Source organism: Phyllostomus discolor, chromosome Y (assembly GCF_004126475.2).
Source record: "Phyllostomus discolor isolate MPI-MPIP mPhyDis1 chromosome Y, mPhyDis1.pri.v3, whole genome shotgun sequence".
Taxonomy (NCBI): domain Eukaryota; kingdom Metazoa; phylum Chordata; class Mammalia; order Chiroptera; family Phyllostomidae; genus Phyllostomus; species Phyllostomus discolor.
In genome coordinates, this window is record NC_050199.1 from 3500843 (window position 1) to 3519582 (window position 18740).

The following is an 18740-nucleotide window of genomic DNA, read 5'->3' on the forward strand; positions in this document are numbered from 1 at the left end:
GATGAGGTGAAAAAGATGTGCCAGGTTGTTGCTAGGTGAGAAGAAAATCGGTTTTCTTTCTGTTACAGGTTTGGTTGGCAACTTTTCCTCTGTGGCTGGCAACATTAATAAGCAGAGGGGTTTCTGTTGCAGTTCCCCACTAGGCCCACACACCACAACTACAATGACAGCAGCATCTGGCTGCAGAGACAGCACTGGGATCTCAAAGATTTGGAGTCCCACTACACACCATTGTCGCTTGCAGGATTGGTTCCCTGGAACTTTAACAACCAGATCACAGGAGAGAAGTCTGTCTGCCCATTTTCCACTGCCCTGGGAATATCTTAAAAGTGACAGAAGTGTAAGAAGGATTAAAAAATAAGAAAAATGATTCAGTGTCACCGACTGGAAAATAATAGTAGGACCTCTTGAAATTAATCTACTAGAGAAATGACACTCATAGATGCCAAGACAGACAAAATTCACCCAAATATCATGAATAAGCAACCAAGTTAGTGAAAAAGCTCAGAAAGAAAATAAAAATTCGCAGAAACCAAACTTAAAGATATTGAAATATGTGATACAAGTAACAGAGAACTCAAGATTTCAGTTAGGAAAAACTCAACAAAATATTCAAGAAAACAGACATGCAGTTTAGGGAACCCAGAAATAAAATCAATAAACAAAATGAATACTTTTTAACAAAAGGGAATGAAACTTTAAAATATAACCAAATGGAAATTTTAGAGAAGCCCAACTCAATAAAGAAATATCAGGAATAATCTAGCGAGTCCTACCCAGTATGTCTCAGTTGGTTGGAGTGTTCTCTGTTAGAAATGTTGCAGGTTTAATTCCAGGTCAGGATACATACCCAAGATACAGGTTTGATCCCTAGCTGCTAAAAATACAAGAAGGCAAACAACTGCTGTTTGTCTCACATTGATGTTTCACGCTCTCTCCCTCCTATTCTCTCTAGAAGCAACAAAAAAATTAAAACAATAAACTAGCAAGCCCAGGAAACACATTGGAACAGATAGATGAAATGATAACTAATATTGAAGATAGAAATCTAGAAATGATATAGAGTAAAGAAGAGGGAGACTTGAACATAAAACATATTAAAGAACTCTACAAGAACTATCTGACTCATGAGAAAGCTATATAAGAATAGCAGGCATATGAGAATACAGAAAAATAGGAATGGAGAATCTGTCCATACAAAGAATGGGTGTGAACTTTCAAATCCTAAGGAGAGAGTCAGATTCTCAAACTGAAGAAGCAGACAGAATAATCTAACTCAGTATAAATAAACAAACAAACAAATAAGAAAACAAAACACTTTACTACCCTAGCCAGGTAGCTCACCAGTTTAGATCATTGTTCCAATATACCAAGGCAATAGGTTCTACCCCTAGTTAGGACACATACAAAAATACACCAATGAATGCACCAGTTAGTGGAACAACAAATCAGTGTATCTCTCTCTTGTTCTCTCTCAAATCATTCAACAAAAATAACAATTTAAATTTAAAAAAGGTCTTTTCCAAGGCACACTGTATTAAAATTGCTCATAAATTAATGACAGAGATAGAATTCTCAAGGCAGCTAGGTAAAAGAAAAAATTACAAAGGAAAGCCTATTACATTATCAGACTTCTCAGCATAATCTCTTCATGACAGAAGACAGAAGAAAATATTCAAACTACTGAAAGAGGGCAATAACCAGCCAAGAATAATATATGCAGTGAAGTTATCCTTTAAATATGAAGGAGAAATAAAGATTTTTCTAACCATACATAAGCTGAGAGACTATCATCAGAAAACCTCCATTTCAGGAAATACTCATGGAGGATATTCTACCTGAAATAAACAAAAACAAAGGCTACAAAGTATCAGTGAGATCAACAACAATCTAACAGATTAAGCAAGGATAATTTCTGTCAACAAAAATATAAAAGGGGAGAGGATCAATGTCTGAATTTACAAAGGATGGGTATCACATGTATTCAGGAGAAAAGGACTACTATACATAAAAAACTTTTTTGTCATATACCTAATGGTAACTCTGTACCACCCCCCCAAAATGAGACACATAACTTAAAAAAAAAAAGAGGAAAAAAAGGGAAGAGGTATGAAATGCTACTAAACAAAAACAATAGATACAAACACAAAGAACTAATGAAAGCAAAGAACCACAAAAAAAAAACCCCAAAATAAAATGGCTATAAAAATTCTCATACATCAATAATTTTCTTAAATGTAAGTAGACTGATTTCACCAATAAAAAGATACAGTAGCAAATCCAAAAAACAAAAAACAAGAAGCAATTAGCCCTGGCTGGTGTGGCTCAGTTGGATGGAGTGTTCTCTCATAATCAAAGAGTTGAGGGTTTTGAGTCTAGTGTCTACAATGTGGGTTCAACCCTCAACCCATGCAATTATAGGAGGTAGCGGTTGATACTTCTCTCTTCTCTCAGTATTTCTTTCCCTTCTGTCTAGCAGTAATGGAAAGTTGCCCTTGGGTATGGATAACAAATTAAAAAACCCCAAACATATCCTGTCTTCAGGGGACACAGCTAAGCTGTAAAGAAAATCATAGGCTGAAAGTGAAAAGGTAGACAGTGATTCTTCAAGGAAATGACATTCACAGAAAAGCAAATGTAGGCATACTTATATCCAATTATATGGATCTCAAGATAACAAAGGTAGCAGGGGACAGAGATGGACAATTTCTTTTTAACTATATTTTATTTATTTATTTTTAGACAGAGGGAAAGTGAGGGAGAAAGAGAGGTAGAGAAACATCAATGTTGCAGTTGCCTCCTGTACACCCTCAACTGGGGACCTGGCCTGCAACCTAGGCATGAGCCCTGACTGGGAAATGAATTGGTTCACAGGTCAGTACTCAATCCACTGATCCACACCAGCCAGGGCAAGATGTACAATTTCATAATAATAAATGGGACACTACATCAAAAGGACATAACTCTTCCCAATATACACACACTCAACCAGGGAGCACTGAAATATATGAAGCAACTACTAACAAAAGTGAAAAGGGAGAAAGTGACTAAAACACAATTGTGGCTAGGGACCTTAATACTCCACTGACAATTTAAGATCATCCAAACAAAAATCAATAGACATATCAATTATATGGTATATTAGACCAAATGGACATAATTAACATTTCCACAGTCTTTCATCCCAGAACATCAGATTATACATTCTTCTCCAGAGCACATGAAATACTGCCAAGGACAGATCACATTGTTAGGTCACAAAACTAGTCTCATCAAATCTGAAAAGGCTGAAATGATACCAAGTATATTCTCTGACCACAATGGTTTGAATTCATAAATCAACTGAAAATGAAAAGTACAGAAACAAACAAGATTAAACAGTGTACTACTAAAAAGTGGGTCAAAGAAAAAATAACAGGTGAGACTGAATGGTGTGTGCATATATATAGAGAGAGAGAGAGGGACTGAGAAGAATGATAATATATCAAAACTTCTGAGATGCAGCTGAAGTAGTAATAAGAAGAAAGTTTGTATCATTGCAGTTCTATCTCAATAAACAAGAAGAATCCCAACTAAGCAAACTTATCTGTGAAAAGTAGAAAACAAACTAAAGTAATTCAAAGTCAGCAGAAAATGAAATATTAAAAATTAGAGAACTGAATGAAATATAGAACTATGTAAAAATTAATACAATAAACAGCTGACTCTTTTTTTTTTTTTTAAGATTTTATTTATTTATTTTTAGGAGGGAAGGAAGGGAGATAGAGAGAGAGAGAGAGAGAGAGAGAGAGAGAGGGAAACATCAATGTGCTGTTGCTGGGGGTTATGGCCTGCAACCCAGGAATGTTCCCTGGCTGGGAATCGAACCTGGGACACTTTGGTTCCCAGCCCACGCTCAATCCACTGAGCTACGCCAGCCAGGGCTAACAGCTGACTCTTTAAAATATTAATACAATTAACAAATTGTAGCTAGACTTACTAAAGAAAAAAGAGAAGACTCATACAAACAAAATCAGAAATAGAAGATACAAAGACATCACAGATACACAGAAGATCATAGTAGAGTACTATGAAAGAGTATATACCGCCAATTCAATAACCTACAAGAAACAGCTAAGTTCTTTATATAAGTTTCCTAAACTGAATCACGAAGAATTGGAAACTCTCAATAGATGGTCAATAGTAAGAAAATTGAAACAACCATTAAATGCCTCCAAAAATTAATGTCCAAGTCCAGATGGCTTAACAGTGAATCTATCAAACATTCAAAGAAAATTTGGTACATGTCCTTCTCAAACTCTTCCTAATAATTGAAGAGGTGATATTTTCTGACACATTTTATGAAACAAACATAACCCTGATACCACAACCAGGCAAGGATAAATTCAGACCAATATCTTTGATGAACACAGAAGCAAAAATCCCAGGCAAAATACTAGCAAAATAAAAATTACAAATAATACTATATCATGAACAAGTGGAATGCATTTCAGGGGTACAAGGAAGATTAAACATATAAAAATTAATCAACAAGATACCTTATTAACAAAACACAGGATAAAAATCATAGCTCATTAATAGATGCAGCAACAGTATTTGAAGGATACAACATCCATTTATCATTAAAATACTCAATGCGGGGGTGAGCTGGAATGGGGGTAAAAGGCAGAAAACTGTTCTTGAACAACAATTAAAATTAAAAAAAATAATGAAGTGGGTACAGAAGGAAAGCACTTAAAAATAATAAAGGCCATACATGACAAACCCTCAGCCAATATCACACTCAGTTGTGAAAAACTGAAAACTTCCCTTCTAAAATCAGGAAAAAGACAGGGATGCCCACTGTTACCACTTATTCAACATAGTACTAGAAGTGCCAGCCAGAGCAATAAGGCTAGGGAAAAAAATAAAAGGCATCCAAACCAGAAACAAAGAAGTAAAAATAATTTTTTACAGATGACATGAATCTGGATAATAGAAAATTCTAAAGGTCCACCAAAAACTGTTAGAAACAATAAACAACCCTGGGCCAGTGTGGGTCAGCTGGTTATTCCACTGTTCTAAAAACAAAATGTTTGAGTTTGAGTCCTAATAGAAAATACTTAGGTTGTAGATTAAATCCCTAAGTACCCACACGTGTGAGAGACAACTGATTGATTCTTCTCTCTCACATTGATCTTTCTCTCTCTATAAAACTTAGAGACAAAATGTCCTCAAGTGAAGATTAAAAATAAAAAGAAGGGAAAATAAAACCCAAAACAGTAATGCTGCAGGATGACTCAGTTCATTGGAGCATCATCCTCTACACTAAAACATTGCAGGATCGATTCCTACATGAGATGCATACAGGAATCAACCCATCAACGTTTCTTTCTAACATCAGTCTGTCTCTCTCTCTCTCTGTCTGTCTGTCTCTCTCTCTCCCAGCAACAGGCATATCCTTGGGTGAGGACTAAAAAAATTAAGTAAAGTTTAAAATCCATTTCTTTTCTATATACTAACAACAAAACTTCACACAGAAAAAATCCTTTTGCAATTGCTACCAAAATAATAAATACCTAGAAAGACTGTACTTTCAGGGATATATTTCATTACAAGAATACCTAGGAATAAACTTAACAAAGGATATGAAGAACCTATATATGAAGACCCTATATGAAGAACTGAAAGACACAATGAAAAGATATCCTACATTCTGGATTTGAGAAGCAATAAAGTTAAAACATCTGTATTATCCCAAACAATACATAAATTTAATGCAATCCCCATCAAAATCTCATGATCATTTTTTAAAACAGAACATAAATTCATCAGATTAGTATGAAACCACAAAAGACCCCAAATAGCCAAATAGCCAAAGAGAAAAGAGGAAATCTGCACATATTCCACTACCTGACTTAAAATAATACTATAGGGCTACAATAATTAAGAGTATGGTATTGGTAGGAAAACAGGAACACAGATGAATGGAACAAATTTAAGAATCCAGAAATTAACCCACATGTATAAGGGCAAATAATTTTTGACAAAGAAACCAAAATGGGAAAAGAAAGCCTCACAAATAAATGGCACTGGGTAAATTGGAAAGCTATATTCAAAAAAATGAAACTAGATTATAGTTTGTCCCGTGTACAAAAGTTAATTTAAAATGGATCAAAGACCTAAATATAAGATCTGAAACGATACATTACATAGAAGAAAACATAGTGCTAAATCTCATGACCCTTCACTGAGTCAACATTCTATGAATTCAATCTCAAAGGCAAGGAAAGTAAAGATAAATTAATTAAAGTGTACCAAACAAAATCTCCTGCAAAAGACAACATCAATAATAAAAAAAGAAAGACAACGAGATGATTTGGAAAATATTTTGCCAACAATGGCCCAGACATGGGTTTGATATCCAAAATATGTAAAGAATCCACACAACTACCAAAAAACACACAATCCAATTAAAAAATGGGCTGAGGACCTGGTCAGAGACCTCTCTTCCATAGACATGGAAGACACCAACAGATAAATGAAAAGATGTTCACCTTTCACTAGCTATTAGGGAAATGCAAATCAAAACCACAATCAGATATCACTGCAAACCTGTGAAAATGGCTATTATCAACAACAATAAATGTTGGAGAGGTTGTACACAAAAAAGGAATCCTCATTCACTGCTGATGGGAATGTAAACTGGTACAGCCACTATGGAAAAACAGTGTGGTGGGTCCTTAAAAAACTACAGAGATTTTGTTTAAAAATTTAAGTACAGACTTGCCATTTGACTCAGCATTCCTCTTCTGGATATTTACCCAAACCCAGAACACATTTGTTTGCAAATGCACCATGTTCATTGCAGCATTTTTCACAGTGCTAACGACATGGAGACTACTAAATTGTCCTTAAAACATGATTGCATAAAGAAGATGTGGTACACACCATATGCAATGGATACTACTCAGCCATAAGAAGAGATGAGATACTACCATTTCCAACAACATGAATGAACCCTGAGGGTATCGCCCTAAGCAAAATAGATCAGATTTCACTCATACGTGGGATATAACAGTGAAACTCAGGGACTGACAAGAGCATAGTGGTTATCAGGAGTGAGCTGTGGATATAGTAGAAGGTAAAGGTAACCAAATAAATGGTGATGGAAAATTATTTGACTTTGGGTGGTAACCACAAGGTGCCATCTACAGATGTTGCATCACAGAAATGTACACTTGATATCTATGTGATGTTACTAACCAATGTCACTACAAGAAATTTAATATTTTTTAAAAAGGAAAAAGATGTACTCATTTGTAGTTACCAAACTGTCACAGGGGTGTAAGTAAAGCACATTGACTATATTTTAAGACAATATAGTCAATAATATTGTAATAGTCATGTATAGTACAAGGTAGCTACTGCAAGTATTGAAGGAAACATTTCATACAGTATCTGACTGTATAACCACTATGATGTACACATGAAACTAATACAAAATAATATTGAATGTGAACTGCAATTAAAAACAAAATTGAAAGATAAAGTTAAAAAATAAACTTTCACAGACAACTGTGTTAGATATTATCAGTCTGAATGAAATTTAAAAGCTGAATGGAATGCACAGGCCTTTTAGTATGCAAAAAGAAACAAGTTATTTTTTAAACAATGGTAAATTTTTAAGTATTGATGGTATTACAAACTTTGAAATTGATATGAAATAAAAAAAGAAAAAGGGAAAAACAAAAAGGAAAAAAGGGAAAAACAAAAAGGGGAAAAGATATGTTATGAAAAATGTAGATTTACAAATTGGAGAAGAAACTTCTAGTATGTTTTCATTTTGCTTTTAAAGATTTTATTTATCTTTAGAGAGCGGGGAACGGTGTAAGATAGGGAAAAAAACATTGATGTGGAAGCAATACATCTATCAGTTGTTTCTTGCTTGTTCTCAACTGTGGACCTGGCCCACATCACAGACATGTGTCCTAACTGGGAACTCAACTGGACACCTTTTGGTTTGAAGGTCAATGATCAATGCACTGAGCCATACCATCCAATGCTCCTTTTGTTTTAAAATACCCAAGTGTTTATTTATATATAGCAAATGTCTGGAGGAATATAAATATATATTCACGTATACACATATATGTTCACACATATATGTACTTGTAGACAACAGTCTACTCTCTGAGAAGCTGGAATATGGCAATGATATCTGTGTCCTCTGATTTTTTATTTATTCAGTTTTTAAAAGATTTTAAATTTATTTTTAGAGAGGGAAGGGAGAGAGAAAGAGAGAGAGAAACATCAATGTGCGGTTGCTGGGGGCTGTGGCCTGCAACCCAGGCATGTGCTCTGACTGGGAATCGAACCTGCGACATTTTGGTTGGCAGCCCGCGCTCCATCCACTGAGCTACGCCAGCCAGGGCTCAATCCACTGAGCTACGCCAGCCAGGGCTTTTAATGTATATGTACTATTTCATAAAAATTTAAAAATAACACCCATATTTTTATTAAAGGAGAAGTTAAGACATCAAAAAAAAACTGCTGATAAACTGACACTGAAACATAAAAGATCCTGACAAAACTGCTATTTTAAATAAATCACATTACTTTTAATATAATTTCTATTTTTTATATAATCAACATATTATCTCAGTTTTCTGATTTGGACAGTAATCAACTACTTTTACTTTGTGATGACATTTCTCATACTAACCTGCATGCCTTCAGGACTTCTGTAGAACTTGAATATATGGACACAGACATTGATGGTATAATCTGAGGACCAGACTTGAGGCTAATTATAGGCAGATTTGTTTTTGTAGAGCTCTGTAAATTCTCTAGTTCTTCTCTATTAACTTTGTGTACGTTATTTTGAGGACTGTTAAGGCCGATAACACTGTGTGTAACTGTCTGTGCAGTGGATTTTGTAGAAGATGTAGTGGTGGAAATCATAGAAGAGTGTGAAGAGGTAACAGAATTATCAGTCTTTGTATGAACAGGTGGGTGATTATTACTGGTTTTCTCACTAACTTTTCCAATCACTGTGGCAGAGATCTGAGGACTGTCTGATATTAGTAAATCTGGTGAGGTACAGTCTCCGTGGTTAGGACTGCAAACAGGTTCTGCTATCAGTTGCTGAACATGGTTAGAAAGTCCCTTGGCAATAACACAGCCATTAGGTGTGTCTCCAGCATGCCGGCTTATTTCAGGCACCAAAGATCTATTTCCTGAAGGTTTGCTCTCTTTGGTTAAATTTATGCCTTGCTGTCCACCTGAGGTAGCAATATGAGAGGAGATGTGATTCAGAGCAGCTCCCTGTGTTACTAAATTGCTAGGAAGAGTTCGATGTCCAGTCTGTTTTTGAATGCCCACACTAGCTGCTTGGAGGTACTGGGCAGGCCCAGTGGAAAATGGAGGTTGTTCATCATTAGATCCTGACATATGTGAACTCTGACCTTTGTGAAACACCTAAAAAAAAAGATATAAAGAAATTAAAAACATTTGTTTAAATATCTTATTAGTATATTAAACAATGAGGATTAAAAAGATTAAAGAAAAGCAAAGCTATAAAAAATAAATGATTAAATGTATAATATACTTAATCCTAAATCTTAAAAATTATTTTTAAAGTTTCCATTACTAACTTGTTAAAACAGTTAATATATTTAGGGAAAATTATGTAACTGGGCTCCTTAATCTGATTCTATTTATTAGTATCATATTTCTTCACATAAATATTTCAGATTCTTTTTTTCAGTTCTACTGAACACATTTTCATCTTTACAGAAATTTACCAGTAAATTAAATATGGAAAACCACACATACAGTCACTACCAGTTAAAGCCACAAACACAAACTAAGTGAAACAAGGCATTTATCTACAATGCACTTGAAGTTTAATACAGAAAATTAATTCACCAAACCTTTAAAATTATTAGCCAGACTTTAATGCAAACCCAGTAGCTATCCTTAATCCAACAACCAAAACTATTAAATTTATAAAAGTATTTGAAGAAATAACATACAAATTTTCACTTTTCATTAACTGCCTCCAGTTACAACCCATAAAAATATTTTAGTAGAGTCTCAATAAATTTCTTAGAAAGAGAAATTTTCCCTAAATTCACTTAATTCAGAAAATATATTGATATTATTAAATAATCCTGATGCAGCAGTTTATCAAAATTAACAAAAGTTTTGGACAGATAATTCTTTTATAGAATAAAAATTTGCAATCATTTCGGTACTTTATTTGAAATTTGGGCTTAAAGTGTCATACACTGCAATAAAAGATTTCTCATTTCAATTTCGTAACCAAGTAATTAATAAACTAATATATCAACACTAAAGTAATATGGGAATACTAAAACAATAATGTAAAAGCTTCCAAAGTATACCAAGAATAGAATATGAAAGCTAATTAGCATCACAGAAGGTAGAATTATAATCATCGACTAACATATTTTTAATTTCAAACTGAGTATTAAGTGGAAGTTCAGAATGTTGAATAAAATTTTAAAGTTGCTCCTTTCTGAGTTTGGTTGTTTAATAACAAGCTAAAAGCCTACTTGCTTTCATGAGAAGAGAAATTTGTCAGCAATAACCTGTAAAGTAGTAAGAATTGAACTGACAAGTTTTATATTAACTAAAGCCACTTTTAATCATATAATTAAACTTTGCTATCATGGTTTTCACATTGAATTTTATCATTTAAAACATCTTGTAATTAAATGTTTTATTCAGATTATATACTACCTACTTTAATATTTGACATCAAAGTGACACAAATTAAAAGTATAATATAAATACTTTAGTATAATAAAATCTTAGCTATATAAAAAAATCATGGACAAAGCCAATATTTTAACCTCATCAGTGATGAAAATTTCATCCATAAAAAGGATGTGGGCAGGCAAATCAAAAATTCCATTCATCACCATCAAAATTAACTCACATGTTTAACAACTAGGAAATAAGCAACGAAATGAAAAGTAATAATTTTATAACATTCCAAGCCACAGATCAATGTATTTTGAGTTTATAATTTGTTTCAAAGGGAATCCCTAGTGGAGTAAAAGCAAAGGGAAACTTCAGAACTGACTGCATTAGGTGTCTAAATGAAGACTACACAGGACTCGTGATGGACTACAAACACACTTTTAGCTCTAATAATTACCTGATCAACATGTAATAAACAATGAGGAAAATCCAAGGAAATCTGGGTAAAATTAAACTAAAAGAAGAAAAACAGTAGTTGCCAACTGTAGGTGAGAATGCAGAAATGGCAACTTACTAAAAGGTGAAAAAAATTAAGTTCATTTAACAACTAGCTACAATACAGATTTTAAAGAATCAGTAGCCAACAAAAAAACCCTGCTGAACATAAATGTACAGACCCTTGAAAACTATATTTGAGGAAATCAAAGAAGAACACTTCCCATACTGATGAAAAACTTCAAAATATACAAACCCAGAAAGTTAAATCCTCAATAGCACACATAAAAAACCTATCATATATCTGACATGATAATAAAACTAGGAAATGCTACAGTAAGAAATCCAAAAGCAGGAAATGACAAGTCACATTAAAAGACAAAGTGATATAAAAACTAAGATACTTCTTATAAAAACTGGAATCCATGTATATGGGATGAAATGCTGAAAGTGATAAGAAAATAAATTCCAAATGAGAATTCTATTTAAAGTGAAACTGTACTTGAAAAGCAAAGGTGAATTATTGAAGATTCTCAAAAAGAACCAGGTAACATAAGGTACAAAATAATAAAATACTAATATAAAAATTACTAACATATAGTTTACATGAAAGAAAATAACACTGATTAATATAATTTAGGACCAAAAGAAGAAATGAACAAGAGTGGAATTTTTTTGATACTGTAAATGTAAAAATTATGTATATCAATACACCTTATTTCTTGCCTTTCAAACATGTAAAATTTAAAGCAAGTATAAACACTATTACTGGGTTTATAGGCACATAAATAATATACAACACTAATATCAAATGGAAGAGAAAATGGATGAAAGTCACTATTCTGTATTTAAAGACTTAACTACTACAGTAATATATATTGGATAATACAATGAAAAGCAGTAAATATAGCAGAAAAGACAAGAGGCATTATAGGCAGAAAACAAACAGTAACTGAAAATTAACCACATTAGTAACAATATTAAATATAAATGGACTGAACATTCTCCACATAAGCAAACCTTGTCAGTTTGCCTAAAAATATCAATATGCTATATACAAGAGAAAATTATCTTGAAAGATGTAAAAATGTTGGAAGTAAAAAAGATGAAAAATGATATAACTTTGAAAACAGTACCAAAGAGAATGATAATTCTCTGTGATAATTATCATTGTACTGTGATAATTATACTGTGCAATTATATACTGTACAATTATATCATTGTACTGTGATATTGTACTGTGATAATTATCACAGTACAATGATAATATTAATATCAAAGAACATATTACAGAAAAAATTTGATGAAACATTTTTCAATGGAAAAAGAATCGTTAAATTGAATATATTTCCTTTAAAACCACAAATATGTATCATGTAAGACTCTATAGTTTATGAAATAAAACATTATACATGTGAAAGAGAAATATACAATTCAACAATAGGTGTAAATTTAAATAGCAGTGTCTGTAATTGATATGAAATTAAGTATAAATATAGGCAATACAAAAAATTTAGCAACACTACAAACCAAATGAACATGTCATATTACGGTACACTTCACCTAACACCAATAAAATATTACATATATTCTTTGTAGTTCATTTCAAATATTGTCTAAAATAGACTACAGACTAGAACTGAACACATGTATCAATAAAATTATAAACGTTAAAGTCAAACAACATTTTAAAAATGGAACTGCATTAGATATCAAGACTAAAAAAAAATGCCCAAAATTTGGAATACACACAATAAAAATTTTCATATTCTATGGGTTAATTTAGAAGTCACAATAAAAATATAAAAATTTGATGAAAATCAAAATGTAACATATCCAAATTTGCCTAAAACAATAATTAGGTTATTTATAACTTTAGAGACATTGTCAAAAATAAACAAAGTAAGCTACCACAATGCAAAACCAGGAAGATACAAACTGAATATAAGGAAAAAAATAATACAGACTGGAAAAAAAGCAATGATATAAAAAATACAATATGAAAGAAAAATTCAGGAGAAAAAAATAAAATTAATCTTTAATAAGATTATCCAGCTATATATTTTTAACAATTAAGTATATAAAAATAATAAAAAGTAAATTTACCATTCCACAAACAGGAGTTGACATCATCAGATCCTACAAAAACATTTTGGCTGACATTGTACTAATGCTGCAGAAAACTCTTTAGGAAGTATAGAGTTACTGCAATTCATTTTAGTAAATCCACCTATACTCTAATACCAAAGCCAGTAAGATAGACCAATATCCTTAAATACATAGGAAAATACCCTTGAAAAAATATGAGCAATTTGAATTAAGAAACATATAAGAATCATGCACCATGACCAATGATGGCTTATCCAAGATATAGAGGTAGGTTTCACATCTGAAAAAATCAATGTTATCAATGTAATATATTCATTACAATAAGTAAAAATACTCATTATTAATATAAAGGCAATAGCATCTAAACAAGAATTTGACAAAATCCAACACAGACTCTCAGATAACTAGAATGAGCATTTATGAAACTTATAGTCAACATATTTAATGTTGATACACAAAATGTTTCCCCCAAGTAACAGGATGAATTCAAGGATATGTTATTAGCTCTTCTACTCAATAATGTACTAGATGTTCTAAGATAATTAGACAAAAAATAAAAGAGATAAAGTTTGAAAAAGAGGTAAAAAAGTCTTTATTTATGAAATCCACAATCTTGCAAAACCAAAACCAAATGTGTAATATTACAAAATAAATTAGTTGAGTAAGATCAAGTTATTAATCAATTATATAAATATTTCTATATTCTGATTAAAAACAATCAGAATATATTAAGGTTAACTTTTACTGACAACCACATAAAACACATCTGACAAGTATTAAGAAAGAATTAAGTAGCCCTGGCAGCTCAAGTGTTACTCAGTTAGTTGAAGCCTCATCTTGAAACTGAAAGGTTGTGTGGTTAAACCCCTGGCTGGGAAGCAGCCAATAAATGCTTCTGTTTGACATTGATGTCTCTCTCTGCCTCTCCCTTCCTCTATAAAAGCAATGAAAAAAAATGTACACAGATGAAGATTAAAAAAATTTCCTTTAATTTTAAAAAAGGAGAACCATGTAAATGTAGAGACACTACATTCATGATTTGAATGTCAACATTTGCCACCAAATTGGCTTATACACAAAATATAACATTTATTAAACACCAGTAGATTTTTGGTACAAATTGACAAGCTGAGACTAACAATTATATGAAGATATAAGGAACGTATCATAATCAAGTCAACTTTGAAAATAATCAAAATATTAGAACTAAAATTATATGTGAGCTATATAATTTAGGTTCAAAACAAAGTATAAAGTTACAGTAATCAAAATTATGTAGACTTAATAAAATATATTGATAAGTACAACAAACTAGCCAAAAATTCATCTAAAAACTTGTTAATTCTAACAAACTAGCTAGGTGAAAAAAATAAAAGTTTTCTATAAATGGTACTGTAATAAATGCATGTCTATATGCAAACTACATATCCTCAAAAATTTAGAAAAATTAACTCACATGTGTACGTTACTGCCCTGGCTGGTGTGGTTCAGTGGACTGAGCTCCTGCTTGTGAACCAAAGGGTCCATCATTGATTCCCAGTCAGGGCACATGCCTGGGTTGTGGGCCAGGTCTCAATTAGTGGGGGAGTGAGAGGTAACTTCACATTGATGCTTCTCTCCCTCTCTCTCCCACTCTCTAAAAATAAACAAAATCTTAAAAAGAAAACAACAACACAAAAAACCTCCATTAAAAACAAAAAGTACAGAACAAAAAGTGTGAAAAATATAATACTAAAAATGTTGTACAAAAATATAGTAAAAAATCTTTCAGATCTTAGTTCTGTCAAATTTTTTTTTTTAAATTTCATTTATTTTTTTTAGAGAAAGGGAGAGAAACATTAATGTGTGGTTGCCTCTCACACACCCTCTACTGGGGACCTGACCCGCAACTCAGGCATGTGCCCTGACTGGGAATCAAACTGGTGACCCTTTGATTCACAGGCCAGCACTTCATCCACTAAGCTACACCAGCTAGAGCAGATTTTTTAAATAACAATGAAAAACACAATAAATGCATTTTTATATAATATTTAGCAAAATTATGTATTTCTATTTCAAAGCCATCATTAATAAAGTAAACCATAACACAGAATCTAGAAGAATATCTGGCAAAATAACCTATGTATCAACTACAAATTGTATGAAGAATTTGGAAAAAAACTATACACCATCATCATAAGAAAAAACATGTAAATACAAAATGGCAAATAATCATGTGTTTTTATTAGTTATTAGATAAATACCATCTAAGCATAAATATGAAACATTATTTACCCATTCACATGTATAGAATCAGAGACTTATCAGTATCAAGTGAGTGTTAGCAACTATATCAAATAAATGTAATCTCAAATAATACTATACTATAAATGCAGAAATTTAAATTTCAGTAGCTAGAATAAGAGTTTGGAAGATTCTCAAATGGTTTAACATTTGTAACACATCAACTCCACTCACAGATACAGATTTCTAGATTCAGAAATAAAAACACATCCACAGAAAGAATTTCATACAAATGTTCATAACAGCACTAATGATAACAACCAAAACAAGAAAAAAACACAAGTATTTGTAAAGCAATATATTAAAATCAAGGAGGTTTATACCCATCCCATACAATGCAATAATAAATACCTTTAAGAGTAAACATTAAAGATCTATATGAAATTAGTGACTCTCCATAGTGTGAACAGAAGTGGATATTGATTGTATCTGGGCACAAAAACACATTTTGGGTTAGATGTACAAATAATTCTTGAACAACATGGGGTGGGTGGTGTTGTTCCTAATGCAATGGAAAACTTGAGTGTAACTTAAGCAATTAATATATATGGATTCCTAACTTCCACTTGATCATTGAACAAAAATTAAGAACATAATTCTATTGATAACCATAGAAAACACATCTGACAAACATTTAAAAAGAAGTAAGTAGCTCTGGCAGATAAAGTGTGGCTCAGTAGGTCAACTACACTGACTTAAGTGAAATGAACAAGCCCACTGAAAATAATCTGTTAATTTTTTGAACCTGCAGTTTAAACCTCTTTGGTTTGAAGGTCAATTGTATAAAAAAAAAAAAAAAAAAGGAGTTGTAGCAATACACAATTACATTTGCAAAATACATTTACAAAAACATTACTTATAAACTTTACGTGGGTTAATTTAATTATATATAATCTTCTTTTCTCATTAAACTGTGTGGGAAAGAAAGAATTCAACCATAACATTCACCCATTCAAAATCCTCATTCACTCAAAGTAAAATCCATTATCTTTATAAGGGTGAATAAAATTAAGTAGGAAACTAGCTGCATGTTATTACTCAGAAGACATAGGACTATTCATTTATTCCTAGCGTATACTGAGCCATGCTAGCCATCTTGAAAATAAAAACACAACTTACTAAAATTTGTGAGATTAGCCCTGGCTGGTGTAGCTCTGTGGATTGAGCGCAGGCTGCCAAGCCAAAGCATCACAGGTTCGATTCCCAGTCAGGGTACATGCCTGGGTTACAGGCCACGGCCCCCAGCAACTGCACATTCATGTTTCTTTCTCTCCCTTTCTCCCTCCCTTCCCTCTCTAAAAATAAATAAAATCTTTTAAAAAAAGTTCTCCTTTATATTAAAAATAAAAATAAAATAAAATAAAATAAAATTTGTGAGATTAAACCAAAGCAGTGCTTGGCAGGAAATTTAGAGCAATCAATATACTTAACAGGAAAAAAGGCACTGAAATCAATCATTCATGTTTCCCCTCTAGGAAACTAAAACAGAACACCAAGTTTAGTCCAGAAGAAAAAATATTAAGAATTAAAAAAAAAGGAAAGTGAAAACAGAAAAGCAATAAAAAAATCAATGAAGCCAAAAGATAATTTTTAAAAAAATTCAATAGCATTGATAAAGCAAGGCTATCTGATGGTGAAATGAAACGAACACAGGTCACCAACGCTAATTACACAGGTAGAAGATGAAACAACATTACAAATCTCATGGTCATTAAAAGTTTATACAACCCTGTGCCCAAAATCTGGTAACTTGTTGACCAACGCATTGAAAGACACAATCTACCTAAAGTAACACCAAGAGAAAGGCCTACTCTGAATAAACCTGTAAAAACATGAGGAAACTGAATCAACAAAAATAACTTTTCCTAACAGAAAGTACTGTTATGTCCAGGAGAGTTTTCTGGTAAATTCCACCACACATTTAGGGGGAAAAAAAGTCAATGGTCTACAATCTGTTCCACAAAGTAGAAGAAGAGTAACATTTCATAACTATATTATGAGGCATGATTACCATAATGTCAAAACCAAATTTACAAGAGATTACAAGAGAACTACAGACCAAAATGTCCCACCAACACAGATACAAAAGTCCTCAATAACATACCAGCAAAAGAAATCTATGTATAAAAAGAATTATAAAGTTATTGCCAAGTGTGATATATCCTAGGTATGCAAGGCTGGTTCAGCATTAGAAAACCACTCATTGTCACCCATCACATCAGCAGGCTAAAAAACAAGTATTACATAATCGTAAGAAGACATGCAGAAAAGCATGTGACAAAATCAAACACCCATCCCTGATGGTATTACTCTCTGTGAGGTAAAAATACGCAAGAACTTCCTCTACACATAAGAATACATCAGAAACTAAAAGCATTACCTAGTAAGTTCAGGACAAGAAAGAGATAAAAAATAAAAAATAAAAATAAAATCTCCTCCACACTATTACCAATATATCAAGGTTGCAGCATTCCCAGATAACATATAGAAGCCAATCACATTCCTATAGGAGTAATGGGATTGCAAGGTGGATTTCAAATTAAAGTTACAATACCATTTAGCTCTTCCTCCCAAAATAAAATATTTAGGAATAAATGTAACAAAATATATGCAGAGCTATGCAAAGAAAATCTCTTTAAAATTATTTGTTAATTTTTAGAAGGACAGGAACAGAGGAGGAAGAGGGAAGCAGCCACTCTGATGACGTGCAACAGATACATTGATCAGTTGATTCTGGCCATTGACTCTTGCAATCCCTTCAAGTTGGGATCTGGCCTTGACTGGGAATAGAACTGATGACCATTTGGTTTGCAGGCTAGCACTCAGTCCACTGAACCACACCAGCCAGGGTGCAAAGAAAATCTTTATGAAAGAAACCAAAGAATTAAATAATTGGAGACATATTCTTTGCTCACTAGTAGAAAGATTTGTTATTAACATATCAGTTCTTATAAACAGGACATACAGAGTCAAAGCATGCAAATATAAAACCTACCATTATTTTTATTGATGTTGTCAAAGTGGTTGAAGTTTGTATTATAAGGTAAAAGAGTCAAAAGAGCTACCAAAATTTTAAGAAAGAATAAAAAAGTTGAATGACTGACATAATTTAATTTCAAGTCTTATTATAAAGCTATATTAAC

At 32.4% G+C, this 18740-nt stretch overlaps 1 protein-coding gene across 14 annotated transcripts in view; it reads right to left on the reverse strand.

Moving 5' to 3' along the window:
* Window positions 1–18740, reverse strand: part of LOC114489888 (lysine-specific demethylase 6A-like) — a 245469-nt gene that overhangs the window by 66594 nt on the left and 160135 nt on the right. For all 14 annotated transcript variants that reach the window (XM_036017236.1, XM_036017232.1, XM_036017234.1 and 11 more), the window contains one exon: window positions 8705–9459. In XM_036017236.1, coding sequence (XP_035873129.1) covers window positions 8705–9459 — 755 coding nt within the window. The remainder of the gene's footprint in view (window positions 1–8704; window positions 9460–18740) is intronic.